The following is a 26,108-nucleotide window of genomic DNA, read 5'->3' as shown; positions in this document are numbered from 1 at the left end:
CGAGCGATCCTCCTGCCTCGGCCTCCCAGAGTCTAGGACGACAGGCGGGAGCCACCGCGCCCGGCCGGGAAATTCTCCCTGAACTGACTTAGCAGAATCCTTGCTGAAACGGGCTTTGCAGGGGGTGGGTGACAAGGTCGAGGTCTAGTCAAAAAGAGGGTGCAGAGCAGCCTGACTGAAGTTTGGCCCAGAGGTTCTGTCAGTCCCAGGTCAGTCCGCGGGCCGAGAGTGTGCATGAGACCTCCACGCAGATGGAACATGTCTTGGCTCGGAGAGAGTCCCCAAGGGGAGTGAACCTCTCTCCCCAGCTGGCAGCTCACTTCAAGGCTATTCCGTACCCAGGGAGGGTCTGTCTTTCTAGAACATGGCTCCTCATCATAAACGTTTAGTTCCTATCTTACCTGCCCTCTTCTCTTCCAACCCCAGGTCACCCTCATCCTCTCTCCACTCCTGTGAAATCCAGAAATTGTTTCAGAGTACAGAGATCACTGTTTCTGCAGCTACTGGAATATATCAGTGCTCTCACTTCTTCTGGGACCCAGCAAAGGAGAAGGGAGAAGGAAGGAACAGCTGCTAGAAGTGTCCCTGCAGTCACGGGCCACCATGCCTCAGGCAGGCCACCGTGTGCCTGCAGCGCCTAACGCACCCAGCCCCCACGGACGACAGGCGGTGAGGTTTGTGGAGTCAGATCCTGTCTCTGGAGGCATCAGAAAGGGTAAGGAAAAACGAATAACAGTGACTGGCGTTCGAATAGAAAATGAGAAAAGCCCTGGGAGCAGGCTTATAAATGGCAAAGGAACAAAGAAGGTTTGATAGTCACATTTATTAATAATAAAGAAACCACAAAATTATAAGCGGGTTAATTCATTCATTCATATATTAATTACTTCAGTGAGTATTTTTTTGCTTCGTCAGACCAAATAGTTCATTTCTCTTTGTTACAAAAAAATAATTTGCGTCTAAAAAATATATTCACACTTTCTTCTTCCCACTCTCACTCTCAACATTCCATCCTCTTTTAAATTCCACTGTCTTTATCTTACTTGGAATTGCAGGTGGTGTATCCAGCAGTTACACACAAACAAACTACTTTTATACGGCTTAATAAAGGTGTAATAGAATATAAAAAACAAGTGCTATGAAATAATTTCCATACTCAAGTACAACCCTGATTCCTTAATAGTAAGGTAAGAAACACAACTGGAAAGTCGAGAAGCCTCGATAGCCATGCAAAGACCAACTACTAGGCATTTATAAGTGTGTTAACATGTAAAGGCACACCAGGAAACAATACACTGTTGGTTCCCACTTCTGCCAAAACATAGAATGATAGGTAGCAAAATTTTAAAAATGTTTTGCAGCTTTTTTAGTTGATTCATTAAATTTTCTTGTTCATCAATAGTGAAGTCAGGTATTGGAAAGGTGTAAGAGCCACAGTAACATTCAAAATGATTTTATAGACAAATTTATTTATTTGAAAAGCCTTCTTCAGTACCTAAAATTTATATACCTTCATATTCTCAAATCACCTCTAACGTTTTCCTTGCATTAGCCCAGAGCATACACAACTCTAAAAAGTCAAAAATAGAGATTCATTTCCAGGATGAAGGTGGTTAAAGGCTGGATAATAATGATTTGCTGACGTATTGTTACTGCTGTTGTTAAAATCATCATCAATGCCTCTTGGATGATGAAACCTAAAGAAATAATAAGAATCTCTGATTATTTGGTTATTTATCTTGATAGTCAGAAATAATTCAAACACACATAAAACAGTCACTTATTGAGGTTAAAATGCAGGCAATGTAAACTGTCCTTTCCCAAATTACTTGAATGGAAAAAAGCAGATTAAGATTGGCCCAGAGCAAGGGGTCTTTCCTACACAACATGAGGGACTGCAAACAATAGTTTTGAAAACAATCGGTCAAGATGCTAAAAAATACCCCTATACTCTATGAGTCAATAATGCCACTTTTAGAAATTTAACCTATAGACAAAGCCTTAGTTTCAAAATGTTCTGCATACAAAGAAATATACCATAAAATTATTTATAACAAAATTGCATATAGTCCAAGTGTGAAATACTGTAAAAATGGTATTAAAAAAATTGTCACACATTTATACAATGCAATGCTATGAAGCCATCAAAAATGACATTTGAGTAGGTTGGAGAGCTATGAAAGTGCTTATGATCTATCCATTTATATCTATGTCTATATCTAAGTATCCATATCATATAGATCTATGTGTCATGGATAGATACAGAGATATATACAGATCATAGAGATCACAGCTACATCAAACAAACAAAAAAATCAACAAGAATAAAATTTAAAAACAGTGACAATGGGTGATTGCCTTCTTTCTAACACTTTTCTGGTAGTTTCTAAATTTGCCTTGGTGAACATGTACTATATTACATTTATAATGAAACAGATAAACTTCTGTATTACTAAATTTTTAAGTAGATAGGCAACTCAAGTAACGTTAGTACAAATATTAACCACCTTAAAACCAAAAGCTTTAATCTGTCCTTTAACCTGTTGTATAAAGGGGGCCCTCCAAAATGCCATAGTGGTCTCACACTTAAAATAGGTAAGTACCCTTGCTGTTGTTTTTTAAGCCCCTGCTGAAGTGCATAACCAGAAGGGAAACCTCTCAGCGACTCTGGTGTGTGGGCTGCAGGGAGACTTTCTACGGAGTGACCAGGTGCCTCCAAGGTGCGCGGGCAGGAGCATGTTCCGAGCAGAGATGCACAGGAGCAGCTTCTGGGAAGGGCCCGGGGTTTGTGGGGGGCTGTGGTGGGGGTCGCTGGCAGGGAGCTTAGGGCCCAGTGGCAAAGAGCCACGCCGAGGATCTGAGCAGTCTGTGCCTCTCTCCCCACGCCCACAACTTCCATCCTACTTGAGTTTAAAATTCCCTCTCGGCCGGGCGCGGTGGCTCACGCCTGTAATCCTAGCACTCTCCGAGGCCAAGGCCGGTGGATCGCCCAAGGTCAGGAGTTCAAGATCAGCCTGAGCAAGAGCGAGACCTCGTCTCTACTAAAAATAGAAAGAAATCAGCTGGATAACTAAAAATATATAGAGAAAAAATTAGCCGGGCATGGTGGCGAATGCCTGTAGTCCCAGCTACTCGGGAGGCTGAGGCAGGAGGATCCCTTGAGCCCAGGAGTTCGAGGTTGCTGTGAGCTATGATCAGGCCACTGCACTCATGCTTGGGCAACAAGTGACACCCTGTCTCTAAAAAATAAATAAAATTTTAAAACATTGATTTAAACATTTTTCCACATTGATTTTGAATAATTTAAATATTTCTCCTTCACTTTTCTATCCAAGACATAAAAATAAATAAATGTATAACCCTTGAGAATTGCTCACCTTCATTGCCTTATTCCTTAAGCAACTGGGAACACACACCTGTCTTTCTGCTGGGGCTCTTCCATCAGCATTTTTTTTTTTTTTTTTTTTTTAAGATAGAGTCTCGCTCTGTTGCCCAGGCTAGAGTGAGTGCCGTGGCGTCAGCCTCGCTCACAGCAACCTCAGACTCCTGGGCTCAAGCAATCCTCCTGCCTCAGCCTCCCAAGTAGCTGGGACTACAGTCATGCACCACCATGCCTGGCTAATTTTTTCTATTTTTAGTTGTTTGGCTAATTTCTTTCTATTTTTAGTAGAGACGGTGTCTTGCTCTTGCTCAGGCTGGTCTCAAACTCCTGAGCTCAAACAATCCTCTCACCTCGGCCTCCCAGAGTGCTAGGATTACAGGTGTGAGCCACCGCACCCGGCCCCATCAGCATTTTATAACTGAATGGAAAAGAGGGGTGGAGAAGGCTTGGTGGTAGTGCACTGACTACGGACGGAATAGAAATAAAGGGCATTGTCCAACTCCACAGATCAGAATACAAAACTGCTCATTCTCCCAAGAATTAAAGCAGCATAACATAGAAAACATCTTAGCGCAAGAAAAGGTGGCAATGGCTTCAAGACACTGTGATCCAGAAGCAAAGTTGACCATTTACCATCTTGCTCCAATGGGTCCATCATTACACTATCCGATACACGGGGTCACCAACTCTCAGGTTTCCAATTTTTTCCACTGAATAATAGATCCCAAAAAGCGGGGACGACTTGTATAATGACTTCTCAGAAGGATCACACAGGCGGTAGCTGAAACAAGCAAAAATTCACTATCAGGTACAAAAATTCATTATGGGGCAGAAAAAACAATCTAAGTGCTCTCAACAGAATTCAAGTTTTCATTCCAGGTTATTTATAATTAAATAGCAAGCTTTCTCTATAATGTTGACAGAGAAGTCTGTGGACAATTAGTCCAACTGCAAATAATCGTAGTTTCTCTAGAAATATTCTGAGAATCTACACAATTTTTCTATGGCTTCAGTTTAAGGCCAAAAAGAAAACATGTATATGTGTAAGTATAAAATAAGTACTTTGTCTCCATGGGTACTTTTCAACTTCACAACTCATTGAAACAAATGCTCATGAAATCGCAAAATGGAACATCACTCAAGTCTCCAAACCTGCTGTTTAATGCATTTAAGCACTATTCTTCCAACCTCCTCCAAGTGTAAAACCCAAAGCCCAGGGTTCCTTGGTGAACAAAAATTAAGACAGAGATACAGTTGGCAGGTGGGTCTGGACTAGTGAAAAATTTCATTTTTCCAATGACCCATCTAAAGAAAAAAAATTAACTTCACTGCATCTTAACAATCAAAAAACAAAACAGAATTGAAAATCTGAAAGTTTCATGAAATAACCTCTGACAACTCATTATATTCACTTTTTCTAACATTTCATTACGCAATTTCAATCATTTTCATATTCCTTGATAGAGATTCTGATAAAGGAATCGGAGTTGCCATAAACACAGTTAAATGAAGTATTTAAGGTCTTAATTTGGAAATAAATGTGTAACTATTATAAAGCATTGATATGAGAGATACTAAAATTTCAAAATATAGTATTATACAATTAAAAATTTATCAAAAGTACTAGAGGATCCATCCAGAAAAGAAGAGGAAGCAACAAGTACTCGCTCACATTAACTGACAGACACAAGCAATGAGAAGGCACAGGGCAGTCGCCCTGCAAAGAACGATCATGTCCACCGTAAGGCATACACACAGCACTGACCAGGGGCAGCTCTGTTGGGGTGGAGATAACATTAAAAATGCCCTGGACACATTGGTGTTCTACCTCTTCAGGGTTTCCAGTGGCTCCTTCCTGTCCATGACGCCAGTATTTGGGTCCACCGTGGTGAAAATGCACCTGTCATGCAATAACTGCAGGTTAGGCAAGGGTTAAGAACCAATGGGAGCCCCGAGGCCCAGAGCAGCGAGAATCCTTACCTGGGACAAGCCATTATCTTTTTCATCTCCACACTACCAATCAGCAGTTCATCCCAGGTATCCTAAGAGGAAAGGGAAAGTTATCTTTTAAATTGAGGCTTCATAAGTTTTTTTTTTTTTTTTTTTTTTTGAGACAGAGTCTCACTCTGTTGCCCAGGCTAGAGTGAGTGCTGTGGCGTCAGCCTAGCTCACAGCAACCCCCAACTCCTGGGCTCAAGCAATCCGCCTGCCTCAGCCTCCTGAGTAGCTGGGACTACAGGCATGTGCCACCATGCCTGGCTAATTTTTTCTATATATTTTTAGCTGTCCATATAATTTCTTTCTATTTTTAGTAGAGATGGGGTCTCGCTCTTGCTCAGGCTGGTCTTGAACTCCTGAGTTCAAACGATCCTCCCGCCTTGGCCTCCCAGAGTGCTAGGATTACAGGCATGAGCCACCGCGCCCGGCCTACACACATTCTTCAAGGCCTGATTCTGTGAGCACTGTGGGAACAAAGCTTCAATAGGGCACAGGTTGGCACGAGAATAATACCTCTACTAGAAAACCAATTTGCTGATAGAAAATGAGAAATGTATAGCTCACAAGACAAGCCCACTCCTTCCTTTCAGCGAAGCTACAGTGGAAGCCAAGTTAAAATCCGAACGTTCTTTGATGAGTAGGACATGGCCCAAGGGAAGTCAGTTATGAATCATACATGCAATACTCCTGGACCTCCCCCCTGAACCCCCAATTCCGTTAAGCCATCTCTTGGGGTACAAAGAAAAAATGACCCTCCCCCGCCCCTCCTAACCACTGGCCTGAGGCAGGAATGCAGGTTTTCATTCCCAAACAGAGTGGGGGAAGTTTTAAAGAGACAGAACATTTTTGCCCCCCTTTTTTGGGCCATTCCCTCTGCTGGGGGGAGGCGCCCACTACAGACCTCAGAAATCACCAGCAGGGTCTAGAATCAGATGCGAAGAATGACCCCTGAAAAATGGTTACCTGATCTCAACCCGGGTAAGGTTTTTAGAGACCATAAGTCGAAACAATTTGGCAAGAAATCACTCTCTTAGTCAGGAAATGAGGAAATCTATTCCTGCTCACCTGGCTGCTTCACCCGGGCAGGACTGAAACCTCTTTCTGCAGGAGGCAGAGCCGGGCAGGAGTAGGAACTAACACCACAGTGTTTCCCTGTCTGCTGCTGATGACCAAGTCGTGCTCTGGCCCTCTTCCAGGGGTCAACTAACTCCCCTCCCTGACCCACCCCCGCCAGGGCCTACAGGGGTGATTTAGCAAATGCACAACAGGTTCTCCAGTACTTAACTGGGCCTTCAAAGCCGAGAAATCTCCTACCGGGTATGACCACAGCCACAGACTGAGGTGAGGGGCCTCCGTGCATGCCCTTGAAGGAGCCCAGGAATTTGCACCCCAAAATACACCTCCTTGGTATAACTAGTATTTCAAACTAAAGGCTCTTAGAAATCAACAGGCTTTCCCTCTATCTCCATAAACCAAGCAGACCCACCAAAAAGAACAATTGACTTCCCTCCCCCTCCCTGTTATCTCAGTATATTAAGGAAAGAAGATCCAGAAACAACCAGACCTGGCCCAAATCATTTTAAGCACAATAACTGTCTCTCAGGTTAATTTATAAGTTAACATTTCCCCCATCCATTCACTCTCCTGAGTATCTATTCATCTGCCCTAGCAACCATTTATTGTCCCCAAACAGAAGTATCTATATTCCTCATCTCCCCTCCCCTCTGAAAGGAGAGTATATACATTTCTGGACCCACTGAGATAAGGAGTAATCGCTGTGGGATTCTCCCCATGAGTGTGGCAAATAAACCTTTCTCTTATAAATCTGCCTTAATTGCGAGTTGATCTTGCAGTGAACCCTCCCGGGTGAAGGGGAAGTTTCCGGGACACATACTGTGTAATGAATGAGTCTCCATCTCCTGGCCAGGACTTACTAAAACAACCTGCCAGACAGCCACAGCGCATGGAAGACCTCCTGGCAGAATATGACCCTGAGGCAGGGGGACCGAGCTCCCTTTTGGGCAAGTCCAGGTGACGGGGGAGCCCTGGCTTGCAGGCAGCCACAGGAATGGCAGCCAGCCCTTTGGTGGCACCACCCACGGCTCCCCAAGTATCTTCCATCGAATTTCGTTTTGCAAGAGCTGATAAATTTAAGCTTTCAAAGCCACATATCAGTGGAAATTTTGCATCGTGGTTCTGATGGAAAGCAGCAGAGTCTGAAAAGTTCAGTAACGTTTCCTTGCCCAATGGGACACATAGCCGTCATCTGCTCTCACGCCTAGATAACCGCAGGACCCAGTCTAGGATAGCAAATTCTCTGGACTCCTAAGAATCGTCCACAGCACCTCCAAATGCCAGGTCTAATTACTTCCCAGAATATTAATTATGACGTATAATAAAGCCACTCATCCTAATCTGATCATTGTCAGCATTTTGGTGTAATGCACTATTTGTAGTAAAAAAAATACTATGCTAATTAAGCTTATTAGAGGAAAAGAACAAGTTTCAAATTATTGAAAAAAAATGAATTTAAATTAATATTGTATGAAATTAAATTTTCCGTCATATTCTACTAGACACACACAACTCGTGAAATATGTTATCCAGCAAGATTCCAGAGTCTTCTCTGAACAGGAAAGGTTCAGTGCATCCCCTGCTGGTGGGCAGCCTGTCTGCATTCTGACAAAATCCCGCCCCTGTGACATTTATTCAGAGTGAAGGAATAAAAAACTCAGCGTCGTCCAGATGGAGGAAGTAAGGAAAGAGAAAACCACCAGGAGAAAGGGGAAGTACTATACATAATCCTGAAAATTTGCTTTGAATTTGCACACATCTTGTAAGTACCAAATTAAGACCATGTGATTTCCCATCACAAGCAGCACCCAGAGAAAGAAGGAAAATAAGGGTGAGAGAGTGTGGTGGAACCACAGAATGGCACGGATAAGGGTGTCTGTCCAAGTGAAACCTTCCCATGAATCCACATCGGCATCTGCCAAGTAGAAGTTAAGTGCATGAGACTTAAAATATAACTAGTGTAGGAGGTTCTCCCTCCCTCTCTTCATCTATACATTTGCATGTATGAATGTGTGTGTATATACACATATATGGCTGCATCCATATGTCAAAAGGGAACAGATCTCCATAGAGAGAGAATATATAGACATGTATGCATGCATATTTTGTATATATGGATATATGCATACACATATATATGTATACATATATAGAGAGAGCACATCAGGTGAGAATGGAGGCCAAAGTTCGTTCCTAAATACAAACTAACCACAGAAGGACAAGGCATCCAAGAGTAAGACAGAAGGACTGATGGCAGGGGCCGGAGTGGCTGGCTGTGGACTACCTCAAAGAGCACGATCGGGTCGGCGATTCACCCCACCACAGCGAGCAAAGTTCGCGGAACACTGACTGCCACAATGGTCAACTACACAGATAAGAAGCATTGGTCGATTTTATTATTTTTAACCTTCATTACTAAGCATTCCCAGAACTCAAATACATCATGTCAGCCCAAGGGAAGCAGCCTTTTAAAATTGGCTAAATTTTCTGAGTGACTTGGAAAAAGTACAAAGTCCTTCGGACCACAGAGAATAACTGTTGCACAATGCCTTCTCCTATTGCTCTATGTTTTTGCAATAAATAGTGGCCTGGATTTTTGCACCATGCTTATGCTTGCTTATTTTTTTTTTTTACTATTAGTTGGTCTACTACATACTGACATGCATTATCTTTTACATTAATATTTAGCAGAGTCCCACTGATTGAAAGAGTTAGAGTTTTGTGAAGGCACCGGGTAGGCAGGTTAATGCATCAGGCCTGTAACTACTGGGCTTCCTAATCTAAGGCAGAAAAAATCAGCAACACTAGCATCTTTCCACAGTAAGGATTTTTTTTAATGTGCTTGGCCAGAGGACTCTTTCAGAAAAATAGCAACATTCTACCTTATTCACTATTTCTGGAAGCCCATCACAACGCAGGACTAAAACAACAAATGAACTTGGGAGCGCAAATACATTTAACATTTAAATTATTTAAATGTTATTTAAAAAAAAAAAACTCCACCCACTCAAATTGCCTAAGAACAGGATTAAGCTACTTGAGTCTTAGGTTAAGTTTGACAAGTTATAGTAGAGCAAAAATTCTTGACTGGCAAGTTATAAGGAAGCAAAAACTCTTTGGCCGGCGATAAGAGCATCTTTTCTTCTTATTTCCTTGGCTCGAGATCTTAAACTAAAGTTAGTGCCAAAACGATTTACCTTTCCGTGGAGACAAACCGAGAAAAATGTATTCCCTAAAAGAAAATTTCTCCAAATAATGGACAAATTACAGGATCCCTATGGAGGAACTTTTGCTCCATGGACTGATTTCTATTCCAGCCTTTAGTCACACGCATCCTTAATAGGGAGTTCTAATCTCTTCTGGTGTCTAACAAGCATTTAACGGCCTCATTCTTGTGTGCCCTCGTCCAGGCAACGTGAGGGAACCAGAGCTGGGAGAAACAGGCGAGTTCACCGGGAAGCCTCAGGACCCTCGTTTGCCCCAGAACTTCCAGGGCCCTGCACCTATTTTTATTTTTTGTTACTTTCTTTTTCTTTTTTTTTTTCTTTTTTGAGACAGAGTCTCACTTTTGTTGCCCGGGCTAGAGTGAGTGCCGTGGCATCAGCCTAGCTCACAGCAACCTCAGACTCCTGGGCTTAAGCGATCCTCCTGCCTCAGCCTCCCGTGTAGCTGGGACTACAGGCATGAGCCACCATGCCCGGCTAATTTTTTTGTATATATATTTTTTAGTTGGCCAGATAATTTCTTTCTATTTTTAGTAGAGACGGGGTCTCACTCTTGCTCAGGCTGGTCTCGAACTCCTGACCTCGAGCGATCCTCCCGCCTCGGCCTCCCAGTGCTAGGATTACAGGCGTGAGCCACCGCGCCCGGCCTACTTTCTTTTTCTTAAACAGGCTTCCAACTTGTATAAACTCCAGGTCCCACAAAATCTGGGCTTATTCTTGGGGAGGAAAACCGAGTTCCTCCTCTGGAGGAGCCAATCGCCGAGCCCACGGGGCCCTCCCCGACTCCAGCACCATCAGGGCCCGTCACCTCCGACCCCCACGATCCCCCCCGCGCCCCTAAGTCGCTGTTTCTCCAGACCCCGCAGGCTGGGATCACTTGGGCTGATGCTGTCGACCAGCCTCATGCGGGTGCTGATGTCGGCTTCAGGGAAGGTCTGCTGACCCGCACGTCAGGAAAAGGACGAGCACCGCACTGTTATGCGTGTCCCTGGCTTCCCTGCCTGTCCATGCGCGTCCTAGAGACCTGCCCCAACGGCGTGTGCCTGGCACGCTGCCGGCATTCGGTAGGTGTTCGCTAGGGGAATGCAAATCACAGTTACCTCCTTGCTCAGAATCGTGACCACCTCCCCAATATCTGCAGCATAAAATCCCAACTCCTTGGTGCGGCGGTCTCCAGCGGGTCCCAGCCTCCTCCCGGCACCTCTCCTTCCCCCCTGGCCCCACCCCTGTGGTTCCGAAACACTCCCGGGCGCCCCTTTCTCTGTGGCCTCTCACGCTGCAGGCCCCCCTCACCCGCGAAAACCCTCCAAGGCCCCGGCGTGCACACCCGTGTGCGGCGTTGCCTCCGGGCAGCTTGAGTGGACCCCTCTCCGCCCCCAGGCCTCCCTTTTGCAGGCAGATTTAGGCAGTTCTACTTCTTTTTTTTTTTTGAGACAGAGTCTCACTCTGTCGCCCGGGCTAGAGTGCCCTGGCGTCAGCCTCACTCACAGCAACCTCAAACTCCTGGGCTCAAGCGATCCTCCTGCCTCAGCCTCCTGAGTAGCTGGGAATACAGGCATGTGCCACCATGCCCAGCTAATTTTTCTATATATATTTTTAATTGTCCTGCTAATTTCTTTCTGTTTTTTTTTTTTTTTTTTTTTTTTTTTTTTTTTTAGTAGAGATGGGGTCTCGCTCTTGCTCAGGCTGGTCTCAACTCCTGACCTCAAGTGATCCTCCCGGCTCAGCCTCCCAGAGTGCCAGGATTACAGGCGTGAGCCACCATGCCTGGCTGGCAGTTCTACTTCTAAGCATCCCTGGCACCTTCTAAGTAAATATATTAATCCATGAAAGCACTTGTCAGACTTGACCGTCACTGTCTCCCGGCCATGCCTCTGGTACTGGAAAATTCCGAAGGGCCAGACCCGTCTCTTTGCATCTCTGTACCCAGGGCTCCTAGACACTGTGCCTGACTCACAGCAAATAATCAATTTTTTTAAATTAACAAATATAAAGAGGAATTAAAGCAACTAGATAACAAATGACAAGAAAGCATCCCCAAGTAGACAACCTCTCTAGACGCTGCTGTTCAGACTGTCACAGGCTACAAGGAGCCTTCACACGCAATGACTTTACAGGAGGCTCCACGCAAAGGTTCTAGCAGAGGACGTTTACCCACAAATAAGGGCACATTTTACACAAAAGGAAGTGCTGTCACTCAAGGTGGAGCAAAGAATCGAATGGAGGGGGTTTTGAGGAGCTTGTCCTTTCAGAGTTAACTACTTGGGACGTACAAATCGGAGCTGTCAGCCAACCCCACAGAAGCTGGAGCCGCAAGTCTTGGGTTCTACGGCCAACGCCACCACTTGTAGGCTAGACAGAGTGTGCAACATCCCTGAGCCTCAGTTTGCTTATAAAAAAGGGATAACAATACAGAGTTCACAGGGTCATCCTGAGGATCAAATACAGTCATTTATCTGAAGTGACTAATTAGTTCAATGCCGAGCACCTAGTAAACACCCAATAAATGGTATTTGTCGTTGTTACATCCGGTGCTCTGAAAGTTTAGACACCCTTGCCCCCTTCCCCAGCTCAATATGACTTGTGATGCTTCTTATTACCAAGCCACACCCAGTCACTTGTATTTCCTGTGCAAAGATTGCAGGTTCCTACTGGGTTCTGACATGGCATGTCCTTGAATCGGGGGGAATTTCTGGGGTCAGTCCCATATGAGAGCGTGTGCGTCCTCTGGGAGAGAACTCAGGCCACAGTGTGGAATGTTTCTGGGGCAGATTTCCTGTGTCCTCTTGGCCTCCACTTTGAGGTCTGGGCTTTTAGGAGTCTCAACTCTTTGGGAGCCCTCCTGCATCCTCCAGGAAAATGGGAGGTAGCTGTTCTTTGTATCTTCATTTGCCTGTTATCCCTGAGCTATGCTTATATATTCCACTTTCAGATTTGCAGCAATTTGGAGTCTTGACTGTTTGCTTTGGGGCCTGAGCATTAAAGGGTAAGCAGGCTCCCCTGAGGCCAGCAAGCAGATGGCAGCAGCAGTTAGCAAACTCCAGAAGGTTAAGGCGACTCTTGGAAAAGGAGGGTCTCCCCACTGCTGACCTCGGAGGAGCTGGCACTGGCTAGAGGAGAGAGCAGTCCTCTCAGCACCTCGAGCAGCACGTCTGAGCATGACACACAAGAGCAGTGGGCCACTTACCTCCTCAAAAGCATCACAGCCTGTCACCACGATGTTTGGCCTAAAATGCTCCATTTTCACTTTCTTCCCCATCCTGGTATTCAAATCTGCCAGCGAGGCTTCCGAGAGGATCAGGATTGGGCTGTAGTCTGGGTAGGCCACCTGTGCCAAGAGCACAGAGCAATCGGCCTCAGCACCCCATGAAACTGCTTAGACCGACTGCAAAGCTGAGCAAAGTCCAGAAGCAAAACCACCCAAGCGCAGAAGAGGAGTGGAGACTGGGAGGCAGAGGTGACTTCGGGCTTAGATACGGCCAGGTCAGAGCCAGAGCACAGTTCCCAGCCACACAGAGGGACAAGGCGGCAGCCAGGGCTGGCTCCAGGCCAGTGTCACCTGCCAGACCTCCTCCTCCATGCTCCTCACTCCTGCCTCGGCAGGGACCCTTCCCACACCACCCCCAGGCAGGCCAGGGTCTGCCATGCCCCACACTCCAGGAACAATTCCTCCAGCAACGCCTGCTCACCCCACTGCTGAGCCCCTGCTAGGCACCAGGCACGGGTCCGGGTGGGGAAACAGCAGTGGACAAAGCAGATAGAAACCCTGTCCCCAAGGAGCTGGGGGGTGAGGGGCTGTGTGGAGAAACGCCCTGAGCTACTCGCATTTTAAATCTTAGCTCACAGCAGAACCAAGGACTTTGGTCTTCGGGCCATGGCTGGTGCAGAGGACAGTTTTCCCAGGAGGAGGTGCCTTCCCAGCACCCGACATAGCCACACCCCACAGACTGTGAACGGACCGCCTGGAAAAGGCTTGCACCTCTGATTTCAGGAAACTTGGGCTTCGTCCCAAACAAACTCCTCACTGTCGCTTCTCCAACCAGTTTTCTCCTGAGTCTCCGCCCACCGGGAGCTGCTCCGGCTCCCCCCCCCCCCACAATAGCACCCATGTTCAATCCTTCACGTGCCCCAGAGACCCCGTTTTGGAGACATCTCATTTTCCTCGCCATCCCCAGCACCTCTGCCCAGGGTGTGCCCCCGTCACCACTCACCGGGGCCATTACCGTATTTTCCTAGCCGAGGTCCCAAGAGAAGCTCTTTGCAGGCTGGGAAGGAAGCCAGACAGGAAAGAGTAACCGGTAGGCGTGAAAGCGAACTCTCTGTAAGCTCACCTGGTAATTCTGCACAGCAGGGGAGAGGAGTTTCCTCGATGTTCTTCCCTTCATGCTCGTTTCAAACTGGACCAACCTGAAGGCTTCTGTTTTCAAGAAGTTGGTGAACCACTGAGCTGCCTCATCACCACAGTCTCTGCCTTTGATGTCAAGACCAAATACCCTGGAAAGGTCACGTGGGAACCAGGTCACTTCCTCATATCCACACACTCAGGGACGCTGTCAAAGATGGACGGTGGCACTGTTGGGACCTGACTACCCCTGAAGGCCATGGGTGGTCCTTGGGTTAAACTTGGGCAGAAGCAGAGGAGGAAGAGAGTAGAACCTGTCATTTGTGGGGAAGATTTTCCTCTCCCTGCACGTAGGTGTTAAAAGCAAAAGCCCAGAAGGCGGGTAGCTTCACATCCCAGCTCCGCCTGCGTGACAGTGACCTGCATCTTGGTTTCCTCATATGTCAAGTGGAATTAATGAGATCTGCCTCATAGTTAGTATTATTGTATTTAGTGAATTAGTTGCTCAGACTTTTGAAAAGTGGGTGCTGTGAGTGGTGGATTTCGGCTCAGACATTTTGGTTGCAAAAGCAGAAGACGAGGGCTCGGCGAGCAAGATGAGTCCTGGACCTTCGTACAACACTGACTTCCACGTACTCAGAAAGCTCAGTTGGTTACAAGGAGATCCAGATCATCCCACGATAAGCACCTAAGTCTCTGGGACTTCCTGATATCAAAGTGCACGACCCCAGCAAGCCCTGGAACTTGACAACTCAGCAGGGGTCCCATGGACCAAAAGGAAGCCAGGGTCTGCAGTATGTCTCCGCCCTCCCTCCCAGCTCCTGTTGAATGTGCCTTCGTCTCCACCACAGACCCCAGAGGCTGCAGAGTCACACTGAAAAGCTCCAGCACCCTCGCCACCCTCACCATCCTCACCACCCTCACCACCCTCACCACCCTCATCATCCTCACCATCCTCACCATCCTCACCATCCTCACCACCCTCACCACCCTCACCACCCTCATCATCCTCACCACCCTCATCATCCTCACCATCCTCACCATCCTCACCATCCTCACCATCCTCACCACCCTCACCACCCTCATCATCCTCACCACCCTCACCACCCTCACCATCCTCACCACCCTCACCACCCTCACCACCCTCATCATCCTCACCATCCTCACCATCCTCACCACCCTCATCATCCTCACCATCCTCACCACCCTCACCACCCTCACCACCCTCATCATCCTCACCATCCTCACCATCCTCACCACCCTCATCATCCTCACCACCCTCATCATCCTCACCATCCTCATCATCCTCACCACCCTCACCACCCTCACCATCCTCACCATCCTCACCATCCTCACCACCCTCATCATCCTCACCACCCTCATCATCCTCACCACCCTCACCATCCTCACCACCCTCATCATCCTCACCATCCTCACCATCCTCACCACCCTCATCATCCTCACCACCCTCATCATCCTCACCACCCTCACCACCCTCACCACCCTCATCATCCTCACCACCCTCACCACCCTCACCATCCTCACCACCCTCACCACCCTCACCACCCTCATCATCCTCACCATCCTCACCATCCTCACCATCCTCACCATCCTCACCACCCTCACCACCCTCATCATCCTCACCACCCTCACCACCCTCACCATCCTCACCACCCTCACCACCCTCACCACCCTCATCATCCTCACCATCCTCACCATCCTCACCACCCTCATCATCCTCACCATCCTCACCACCCTCACCACCCTCACCACCCTCATCATCCTCACCATCCTCACCATCCTCACCACCCTCATCATCCTCACCACCCTCATCATCCTCACCATCCTCATCATCCTCACCACCCTCACCACCCTCACCATCCTCACCATCCTCACCATCCTCACCACCCTCATCATCCTCACCACCCTCATCATCCTCACCACCCTCACCATCCTCACCACCCTCATCATCCTCACCATCCTCACCATCCTCACCACCCTCATCATCCTCACCACCCTCATCATCCTCACCACCCTCACCACCCTCACCATCCTCACCATCCTCACCATCCTCGCCACCCTCACCATCCTCACCACCCTCACCACCCTCACCACCCTCATCATCCTCACCATCCTCACCATCCTCACCACCCTCATCATCCTCACCACCCTCACCACCCTCACCACCCTCATCATCCTCACCACCCTCACCACCCTCACCATCCTCACCATCCTTGCCATCCTCACCACCCTCATCACCCTCACCATCCTCACCATCCTCACCACCCTCACCACCCACACCATCCTCACCACCCTCACCATCCTCACCACCCTCACCATCCTCACCATCCAGCCCTGGGACACAGCTGCTAGAGGCTCCACTGCCTGGTTAGAGAACCGACACTGCTGAAAACAGGTCCCTCTGACATGAATGAAAGCAGACGAGCCCTAACGATGGACACGTTGTGCTCCCTTCATACTTGTATCAGTCATGCTTTTTATTTTCTGCATTTCTGATGCTTTGGTGTCTTGGGGCCTTGTGACACTGCCAGGACTGCCCCCTCCCCGGGGGGGCCAGCCTGTTTCTAGAAAAGGACACTGATGGTCTGCAAGCCTTTCCTAGGGACACCCTCCCATCCTGAGCCCACACCTCCAACCACCTCCTTTATCGAGTGCCCACATGCTGGGCCACTAGTCCCCTGCCCTAATCACGCCAGGGCCAAGTACCAGACTACTAGGGAAAGCCCCTGTGCCCCAGAGCCTGCTGAAATCACTCACACTAGCTCATCCTAAGCCTGCCTCCCCTGCCTTGCTTTTCCTTTCCTTTGGAAACCACAACAAAGGCTCCCACCCATGTTTTCCCCTTGTTTCCTCTGCCTCCTGATCAAACTTGGCACTTCCCCATGTGGCCCTGTGTGGCATGCCAAGCCTCCAACTCTAGAGATCTGTCAGTATGAACAATTGCTTCATGACTCATTTCTGTGTCTCTGCATCTTCCCATATCCAATTAAAACAAATCCTGGGTCCACATAAAACAATACTCCGCACCATCCGTTCACACCTGAGCACCATCCCGATCCCAATCCAAACTATACTTCTCTTAAATATTTCCTTTACCAATTTCATCATCTACCGTACAAACTGTAGCAAGACAGAATGCAGAGAGAAGCCTGCTAAAATCAGGTCTGCTGCAGTCCCCCGGATGCCCCCAAGCAGAACACCTGCAGTCGTGGACGGGGTTTGAGGGAGGCAGCTTGCTCGGCAAAACCAGCTGGTCCACGCCCGGAGCCCTGAGCACCAGGCGGTTGTTCTCATAGGAGATGGAGACCAGCACGAGGCGCGGCTCCTGCCGGGCTGTGACCATGTGTCCATCCTCCTTAATCACCAGCCAAAACCTGCAGAGAAACAAACAAGGGCACACTCAGAGGATCCTCTTCCATCTCTCAATAGCTTCCCTCTAGATTTCTATTTCCTCAAAACCCTCTACCCACTCCAAGGTGGGACTCAATAATTACTTTCTAGACAATTATCCAGGTCTGGCCAAATTCTTTGAATCTAAAAGGTGGTGAGCCCCCAAAAGAGCTAATTTAGCAGAAATAGTCCTGGGAGAGAGATTCTGGCCAATATAGGAAAATCTCCAGTTTCAAAACCCAGAAAATGCGGCTGGTTTAGGGACCTTCCCTCAGTGTTTAGCCACCCATGTCGCTCAGTGGAGGACTCTGTTTTGCTCAGAAGCTTCCTAGGCCCATCAGATACGTCTCTGAGGCCCTGGGAGAACCCGATGTTTAGACAAAGGTCTTGCAGTGTTCCTGACTCCAAGAGAGCCCCAGCCGGTTCTACTCTGTTCACCTTGCTGGGCATGTGAAATTTCCTGACAGCCTTTCTAGTTCACGCACACACGCTGACACAGAGAACAAAGAGTCATGAAAGTCACGTGTTAGAGAAAAACTCCACTTGTCTCCTAGAGAGCCCACCGTGCTAAGAGCTGGCCATGCCTCATCATTTAGGCTTTAGTCTACAGCCTCCCATAAGTTTGGGTTGCACCACACAAATGTTGCGGTTGCTAGAAAAAAAAAAATGCATTGTACTTTTAGGGAAAATAAACGTCAGCATCATTATTTCAGAAGGAACACAGGCCCTGCAGCCACGTGGAGAACGTGAGGAGCTCTGTGGGCAGCACCTGGAAGCCAGAGGCTTTGCAAATGTGAGCAGGATAAAAAGCACAGTCCCTTCTGGAACGAGGGCCAGCTCCTCCCAGGAAGACATTTCAAAATTTGACTGCAGCCAGTGGGGAATGGCTGAGGTAACCTTTTGAGGACCTCTAGTAGCGGAGCACAGGGAGCCCAGTCTCTGTCTTTTCCTAACCCTGGCAGAGACTCTCGCATCTGGAACCTCCCTATCAGCCGAGGCCCTTCCAGGTGCTGCCTAAACGGTCCCTTCCCTGCAGCCACGCCGGCAGCCGATGGCTGGCAGCCTGTGCCCTGCTACCTGGCATGTGTGACCATGTGGCACCGCAAAGCCGTTTTCGGAATTGTCTTGGCTACTCCCTTCCCAAGAACAGATGGGCAGCAGCAAGTCCCAACCCTCTGAAGAGGCCTCCTTTTTCTTTCTAGATGTCTTTGTAATGCAGGGACAAGGCAGAAAAAGAAGGCTGAGAGAGCCTAAGTGCAGCCATTTTGGCCGACCGACCCCAGGCTCTAACCACCCTGAACAAGGAAATTGCCAGGGAGCGCCTGAAAATGGATGAATCACTAAGGTAGATGCCTTGCAAACTGTCTGTGCTTTCCTTTCTGTGACCTTTGTAATTAACCTTTATGGCCTGACCTCAAGACAATGATGGTCATGAACAGCTGTTTCCCAAGATGGTTTTTGAACATTTAAAAATATTACCATTGCCCCCTAAGCGGTGCCCCTCCCGCTTGGGAAAGGCCACCTTACTCTGTCTGTGGAGTAGGATCTGTCATCTGTCTCTGTCTCAATAAAACCTTCCCGTAGCTAGTTGGCTCACTCTCAAATTCATTCCCGTGAGAAGCCAAGAACCTGCTTGGTGAGTTCAGGGGGCTTTCCTACTGTCATTTGGACACCCCCGGCATCATCTGAATCCCAGGGTTCTCTGATCCTTAGGGTGGGCTCCGCAAGTCAGGAGATTACTGTCGATTTCACTATAGCCTCATTCCCTATTCCTGCCTTGCTCCTAGGTGCGGAGTTCTTTGGTTAGCCTCACCAGAGCTTGTGCCCTTAACTTCCAACATGCCCCATCTGCATACCAGACTCCCTCTGGGAACTGCACACAACTAGACTCACCTGCAAATAGGGGTGACACACCTGTTTGCACATCACTTCTGACAGCCCTTCTCTGGGCCGTCTTCTCACCTGTCATTCATCCCTTACAACATTCACCCTTCACTGTGGCTCATGGCCCCACTCTCAGCTCCAGCTGAGATTCATTGTATAATAACATAGGAGCCAGCTGCTGGGGTTAACAGTGGGACATGCTGGCTAGAGGTCTCCTGTTCCTTGCTGTAATTAAAAAGGCAAGTGACAATTTGCAGGGAGTCCAGCATTGGAACAGGACAATGATCAAAGGTAAAAGGTTGCCATTTGTAATGTACTCCAACCATTTCGTTACCCTGTCAACCTGGGTAACAATATTTTTCATTTTTTGCACACAAATAATTCCCAGTGAATGAATAATTAGCTCTATTCTCCCAGATCCAAAGGAAAGATTAAGTCTAGAGTGTGAATTTTGTCACGACCAAGTTACCCCAACTTAATCTGCAATAAGAAATGCCAGCACCTTGATGTTACAGGTAAAGCATGAGTTTGTGATACGGGGATCAGTGTAGCAGCCCAGAGCTCTGATTCCCCAAAAAGGCTACTATGGCCTGAACGACCAATAGCAACAGGGAGGTGGCCCCCAAAACAACTGATAAATCTCATTTCTGGTTTGCAAACTGGCCTTGGGACCAGCACGGAGCCTGAAGGTGAGGGAAAGCAGGAGCCCTGGGAAGAGAAAGAGAGCAGGAATCACACAGGGAATAACACATTGAGTAATAAACTTGGGAGAGTCGTTTCTCCAAGAGTTAACAGTGTGTGTAGAAGAAATAAAGGGCTGGCTTCCAAAGGGGTTTAGATGGATATAAATGATCAAATCATACAGGCTGCGAAGGAGGGCAGGGGTTTACAAGGTCAGGGAAGACAGACATGCCCACCCAGCGTCTGCTCCAGACAGCCAGCACCAGCATTCTACAGCACAGACTTCAAACACCTCCAGGCTGAGGGTGCTCAAGCCAAGAGTTCACAAGCACACTAAGCTCTGAACAAAATAACTCTAGAAATTAGAGGGCACGGAGCACTTACAGAGGAAAATCCAAGCTTCTAACAGTTCCAAAGACACAGGTTCAGAATAGAATCATATAAACAAGGTCTTCCCCTGCATTCTAGGGATACTTGTCGTTATGTTACTGTATTTGTCGTTATGTTACTGTATTCTTAGGTTGAGAGAACAGCGGCTGTTAAATAGAGTTTTTCTCAGCAAGCTTGCTTTCCCATTTTCAGTTATCCTTTGATAAATAAAAGCTAGGTAAGACAGAGTTTGAAATACCATCAGGCCGGGCAGGGTGGCTCACACCTGTAATACTAGCACTCTGGGAGGCCAAGGCGGGTGGATCGTTTGAGCTCAGGAGTTCAAGACCAGCCTGAGCAAGAGCAAGACCCCGTCTCTACTAAAAATAGAAAGAAATTCAATGGACAACTAAAAATATATACAGAAAAAATTAGCCGGGCATGGTGGCACATGCCTGTAGTCCCAGCTGCTAGGGAGGCTGAGGCAGGAGGATCGCTTGAGCCCAGGAGTTTGAGGTTGCTGTGAGCTAGGCTGATGCCACGGCACTCTAGCCCAGGCAACAGAGTGAGACTCTGTCTCAAAAAAAAAAAAAAAAAAAGACTACTGAGTTCAACTGTCTTCTTCTTCTTCTTCTTCTTTTTTTTCTTTTGCAAATGAGAAAATTGAGGAGCAGAGACTATGCCCAAGTCTCCTAATCCCTGGTGCAATCCTTATACTTCTATATCATACATAACATAGAAACAGCCTAAGTGCTGCATGCACACAGATCTGAGTTCAAATCCCCCCCGAGTAGGCATTGGTTTTGTGATCTTGGGTGAGATACTCAACCATTCTGATACTGTTTCCTTATTCGCAAAATGGAGATAATAATATCTAGCCCACAAAACTGTTATCATAAGCTACAGTACAAGATTTAGCTCAGTGTCTGCTGCATATTAAGCACTGAATAAAAAGCAAAGACAATTCTTTTAAGCAGCAATAAGACCTGGAAGCAATGCCACTGAGGCAATTTATAAAGTAGCTTATATACTCAGGAGAAAAAAGGAAGCCATTCAGTGATGCAGAAATCATGAAAGAATGCATTGTTGAAGTACAAAGTACTGCCTCTTTCCAGGAGAACCATAATTGATCAGCAGCAGGAATTAGCCTTCAACTTGACAGAACAACTTCATGCAGTACTTCAAAAGAAAAACATATATTATTCAATCACTTTGGATAACTCAACTGATACTACTGACTCTGCACAGGTTTTATACTTCATTCAGGTCATAACAGAAGATTTTCTTCACTACGAAAAGTTACTTGCTTTGGGTGCTCTTGCAAACAGAACACAAGGGATAGATATCTTCAACAACTTTCAAGATAAATGTCATGAAGTTGCACTCAATTTGGTAAATTTAGTGAGTGTCTGTACAGACAGTGCACCTTCCATGATAGGAATACATGAAGGGTTTAGTGCACAGATAAAAAAAGGTATTAACAGATCCAGATGCTCTCATTTCTTTTCATTGTGTATTCCATCAGCAAAATCTCTGTGCTAAAGCTACTATTTTAAGTGACACTTTGCAACAAGTTGTAAGTATCGTTAACTATATTTATGCAAATGCCTAATGGCATGGTCAATTTTGTAACATGCTAAAGTTGAACCATGAGGTATTCAGTGTGGATTTGCACTATCATTCTAAAGTGTGTTGGCCACTGCAGGGACAGGTATTAGCCACAATTTTATCTCTGCAAGAACAGATAGTTGGATTTTATGAAGAACAGAATCAGCAATGTGGATTATTGAAAAATGATTTCTGTAGGAATGCAGCATTTCTGTGTGATATCATGTCAAATCAAAACAACTTCAATATTTCTTTGTTTCTTTTTTTTTTTTTTTTTTTGAGACAGAGTCTCACTTTGTTGCCCGGGCTAGAGTGAGTGCCATGGCGTCAGCCTAGCTCACAGCAACCTCAAACCTCAAACTCCTGGGCTTAAGCGATCCTACTGCCTCAGCCTCCCGAGTAGCTGGAACTACAGGCATGAGCCACCATGCCCGGCTAATTTTTTCTATATATATTTTTAGTTGGCCAGATAATTTATTTCTATTTTTAGTAGAGACGGGGTCTTGCTCAGGCTGGTCTTGAACTCCTGACCTGGAGCGATCCACCTGCCTCGGCCTCCCAGAGGGCTAGGATTACAGGCGTGAGCCACTACGCCCGGCCTCAATATTTCTTTGCAAGGTAAAACTAAGTCTATATATGATACGTGGCAAAAAAGCCAAACATTTCTAAAAAAGCTATCTTCTTTCAAAATACTTTTTCAAAGGGAAATTTTGTATGAACATTTCCTCCAGTTAGCAAAGCTCATTGATGAGCAGGATAATATATGCAAATCATTTGAAGAATACGCAGTGGTTATAGACCTATTAATTGGAGAATACAATGAAAGTTTCACTGACTTTGAGAATCATGAATCACACTCAAATTAGCATTTCAGCCTCACCTAGTTGTATCACCAAAGCACCTAAAGAACTACAGTAAAAATTGATTGAGCTCTTAGTAGATGACATTTTAAAGTCACTGTTTGATGCTAAGAAAGATCCAATTGAAATGTAGAAAAATGCAGAATACCCAGGCCTTCAGCAACGTGCCCCCCCAAAATGCTTTCTTGCTTTTCAACCACTACTGCTGCCAATCTACATTCTCCTACCTAACCCAAATCAAGATGCCCTTACGGCCACAAATGACTGATGCCCATCTAGAGGATCAACTGAAACTTCGGACCTCCACGCTGCAACCAAATATTCAAATGCTTTCCAACAAAATGCAGACATGACAAAGTCTTTAAAAGGTTAATTAACTTTGAAATTAACAAAGTTTTCATTTTTTGAAATTATTAAGTGCATAGTAGTTAGATCTTTACAAAACAATGTACATTTTTAAGTATATCTAATAGAAGTTTCTTGAATGTGGCCTTATTTGAGTACTGCTAAATTAATGCAGCTTCCAACATGAAAAGATTCCCCACGCCTCACATGGGTTCTGTGTCTCCCTCTGGCGCCAACAGCATGCCACTAATGTTTTTCTGCTACTGCATTAAATACTAAGATAGAATCTGAAACTTTAGAGCCAGCAGGAGCCTTGGCCATAAGCAGGTTAGATCCCCTCCTGTTAAAAGCAAGGGTACGGAATTGCCTTTACTCACTTTACCAAAAATAAGTAAGACATCAACTTGACCTTCCCAGCGAATGGATCCAAAGTCCAACAGTCAGCCCAGGAAACTCAGGGCGCAAACCTCTATCGGCCTTCCCCCGATCGGGCAGGCCCCGCCTCCCTCACCCCTGGCGGTCCCTGGCAGGGCTCGCGCTGCCCTGTGCGCCCGGGCTCGGCCGTACCTGTCCCGCAGGTGGCCGCTGCGCAGCCCCATGGCCGTGCACTCCGCCGTGCTCACCGGCACCCCCTTGCAGGACTTGACCGGGTAGATCCAGAGCTTCGCCACGGTGCCCACCTGCTGCAGCCGCCGGCGCCGCCTGGGCCGCCCACGGCGCCAGGCCACGGCCCCCAGCGCCACCGCGGCCAGACCCAGCGCGGCGAGCCCGAGCCACCCCGGCCGCGGCTGCGCGGGGAGGCCCAGGCGGGCCAGCGCCGAGGAGCCGGCGTTGCCCATGGCCGAGCGAGGCGGGCGCGGGCTGGCACACGCCGCGCCGCGACTGGGGCCGGGACGGCGAGGCGGCGCTTAAGGCTCCGGGCGGGCGGGCGGAGCCGAAGTTGGCTCGGCCACCGCCCTCTTTGCCCTTTCACCGCCAGCGGGACGGCCCGGAGGACCCGAGGGAGGACTGCGCGGCAACGGGGCAGCCGGGGTGCTCTGGGGCCCCTGGGAGGCACGACGCCCCAGGCAAGCGGGCTCCCCGGCCAGCGTCGCCGGGGTGGTCACTTTCGCCTTCCTTTTCCGCCCGCCCGCAGCCGACCCCCTGCCCTGCTGACACCGCGCACTTGCTTGCTTGGCGAGGGCGCACCCGCGCGGGGACGTGGGTCGCAGAATGGAAGATTTTAAAACATCTGGGAACGACGTTTTCTGGCAGGGCGCTGTGAGAACTGCAGAACTTTCTGCACGTGAAGACTCGACCTAAACCTCCGCGCTAAAAGATGACCGAACTCTCTAGCAGCGGGGCCCAAGGGTTTCCATCCACCCCTCCCACCCACTGATGAAATGTCTTCCCGGGAAAGTGCGAGGCTGCTGGGAGAACTTGCTGTTTATTTCAGCCAACGCCTGACCGTGGGCCCCTGACCTGCCTTTCTTTAATTTTTTTAAATTTTTAATTATTATGGGTACATAATACTTGCACATATTTATATGGTACATGTGTTTTGGCATACAGTGTGTAATAATCAAATCTGAGTAATCAGGGTATCCATCACCCCAAGCATTTATCATTTCTTTGCGTTATGAACATTCCAGTTTCACTCTTTTAGTTATTTTAAAGTATGCCATAACTTATTGTTGACTGTAGTCACTTTGTAATGCCATCAAATATTGTTCATTGTGTCTGTCTATATTTTCTCACCCATTACCCATCCCCACTTTATCTCCTGCTCCCTGCTGCCCTTCCCAGCCCCTGGTAACCATTGTTCTGCGTTCTGTCTCTATGAGATCAATTGTTTTAATATGTAGTTCCCATATATGAGTGAGAACATGCAAGATTTGTCTTTCTGTGCTTGGCTTATTTCAGTTAACATCATGTTCTCCAGTTCTATCGGTGTTGCTGCAAATGGCAGGATTTCATTCTTTTTAGAGCTAAATAATATTTCATTGTGTATGTACCCCATATTTTTTATCTATTCATCCACTGATGGACACTGAGGTTTATTCCAAATGTTGGCAATTGTGACTAGTACTGCAATAAACATGGGAGTGCAGATATCTTGTCCATATACTGATTTCCTTTCTTTTAGATATATATGTAGCAGTGGGATTGCTGGATAGTTCTATTTGTAGTTCTTTGAGGAACTTCCATACTGTTCTCCATAGTGGTTGCACTAATTTACATTCTCACCGACGGTGCACGAGGGTTCCCCTTTCTCCACATCCTCGCCAGCATTCATTATTGCCTGTCTTTTTTATAAAAACCATTTTGACTGGGGTGAGGTGATAATTTGGGTTTGGAACACAGTCACTGTTTTTCCATGTCTTTGCAATGTTCTTTGGGAACCATTAGCACGTGAACCTCTGCATTTGGCGGCGGGAGTCCACAGGTCAAGCCTTGGGCCTGCCACTTCCCTGCTGGGTAGCCGTTTCACTTCTCTAAGCCTCAGTTTCTTCCACTGCCAAACATGCTGTTTCCTCAGATTACCTAGAAAAGTGCCCTTTGAAGCCATGGCATATTAGAAATAGTCTTAAGCCCCCCAAATGCAGGCCACTTTGCCCCATTTCCCCACTGCCCTCTAACCCAACACATACGTGTTTCCTACCTCTGAAAACTTCCCAGATGAAGTTTGTCAGAGGCTGCCACTGTCTCTCTCAGAAGGGTGGGCTAAATGCTCTATTGTTCTAAGGCAGTTGCCCTTTTTTCCAAAGCTACCAATAAGTTAAATGTTAAAAATACAAATGTCCCAGAAAGTCATAGTCTACTTCCCTGGAAATTACTGAATGATCCATTAAGAACAAAGATGATTAAAGTAAAGTTGAGGAGCTGAAGCTTGGTTATAGATCAAATGCTAAGACAAACTTTGTTGTTGTTTGAGAAACAAAGAAACTGCT

General features: G+C 47.2%; 1 protein-coding gene across 2 annotated transcripts; it reads right to left on the bottom strand.

Annotated features, from left to right (window-relative positions):
- Positions 1–808: 808 nt before the first annotated feature.
- Positions 809–24,017, bottom strand: MTARC2 (mitochondrial amidoxime reducing component 2). 2 transcript variants are annotated; one of them, XM_045536997.1, is made up of 8 exons: positions 23,746–24,017; positions 17,242–17,415; positions 14,010–14,172; positions 12,866–13,006; positions 5,363–5,424; positions 5,211–5,282; positions 4,009–4,163; positions 809–1,697 (listed from the first exon to the last, which is right to left on the bottom strand). In XM_045536997.1, exons 1-7 carry the CDS (start codon positions 24,015–24,017, stop codon positions 4,040–4,042), a joined length of 1,008 nt encoding a protein of 335 aa, XP_045392953.1. In that variant the 3' UTR covers positions 809–1,697; positions 4,009–4,039. The 2 variants fall into 2 exon arrangements, with proteins under 2 accessions (XP_045392953.1, XP_045392952.1); XM_045536996.1 differs by having other exon boundaries at positions 4,016–4,163.
- Positions 24,018–26,108: the final 2,091 nt, after the last annotated feature.

Source organism: Lemur catta, chromosome 25, assembly GCF_020740605.2.
Source record: "Lemur catta isolate mLemCat1 chromosome 25, mLemCat1.pri, whole genome shotgun sequence".
Classification (NCBI taxonomy): Eukaryota; Metazoa; Chordata; class Mammalia; order Primates; family Lemuridae; genus Lemur; species Lemur catta.
The sequence above is the reverse complement of the archived record's forward strand: the minus strand, read 5'-3'. Positions and strand labels throughout refer to the sequence as shown.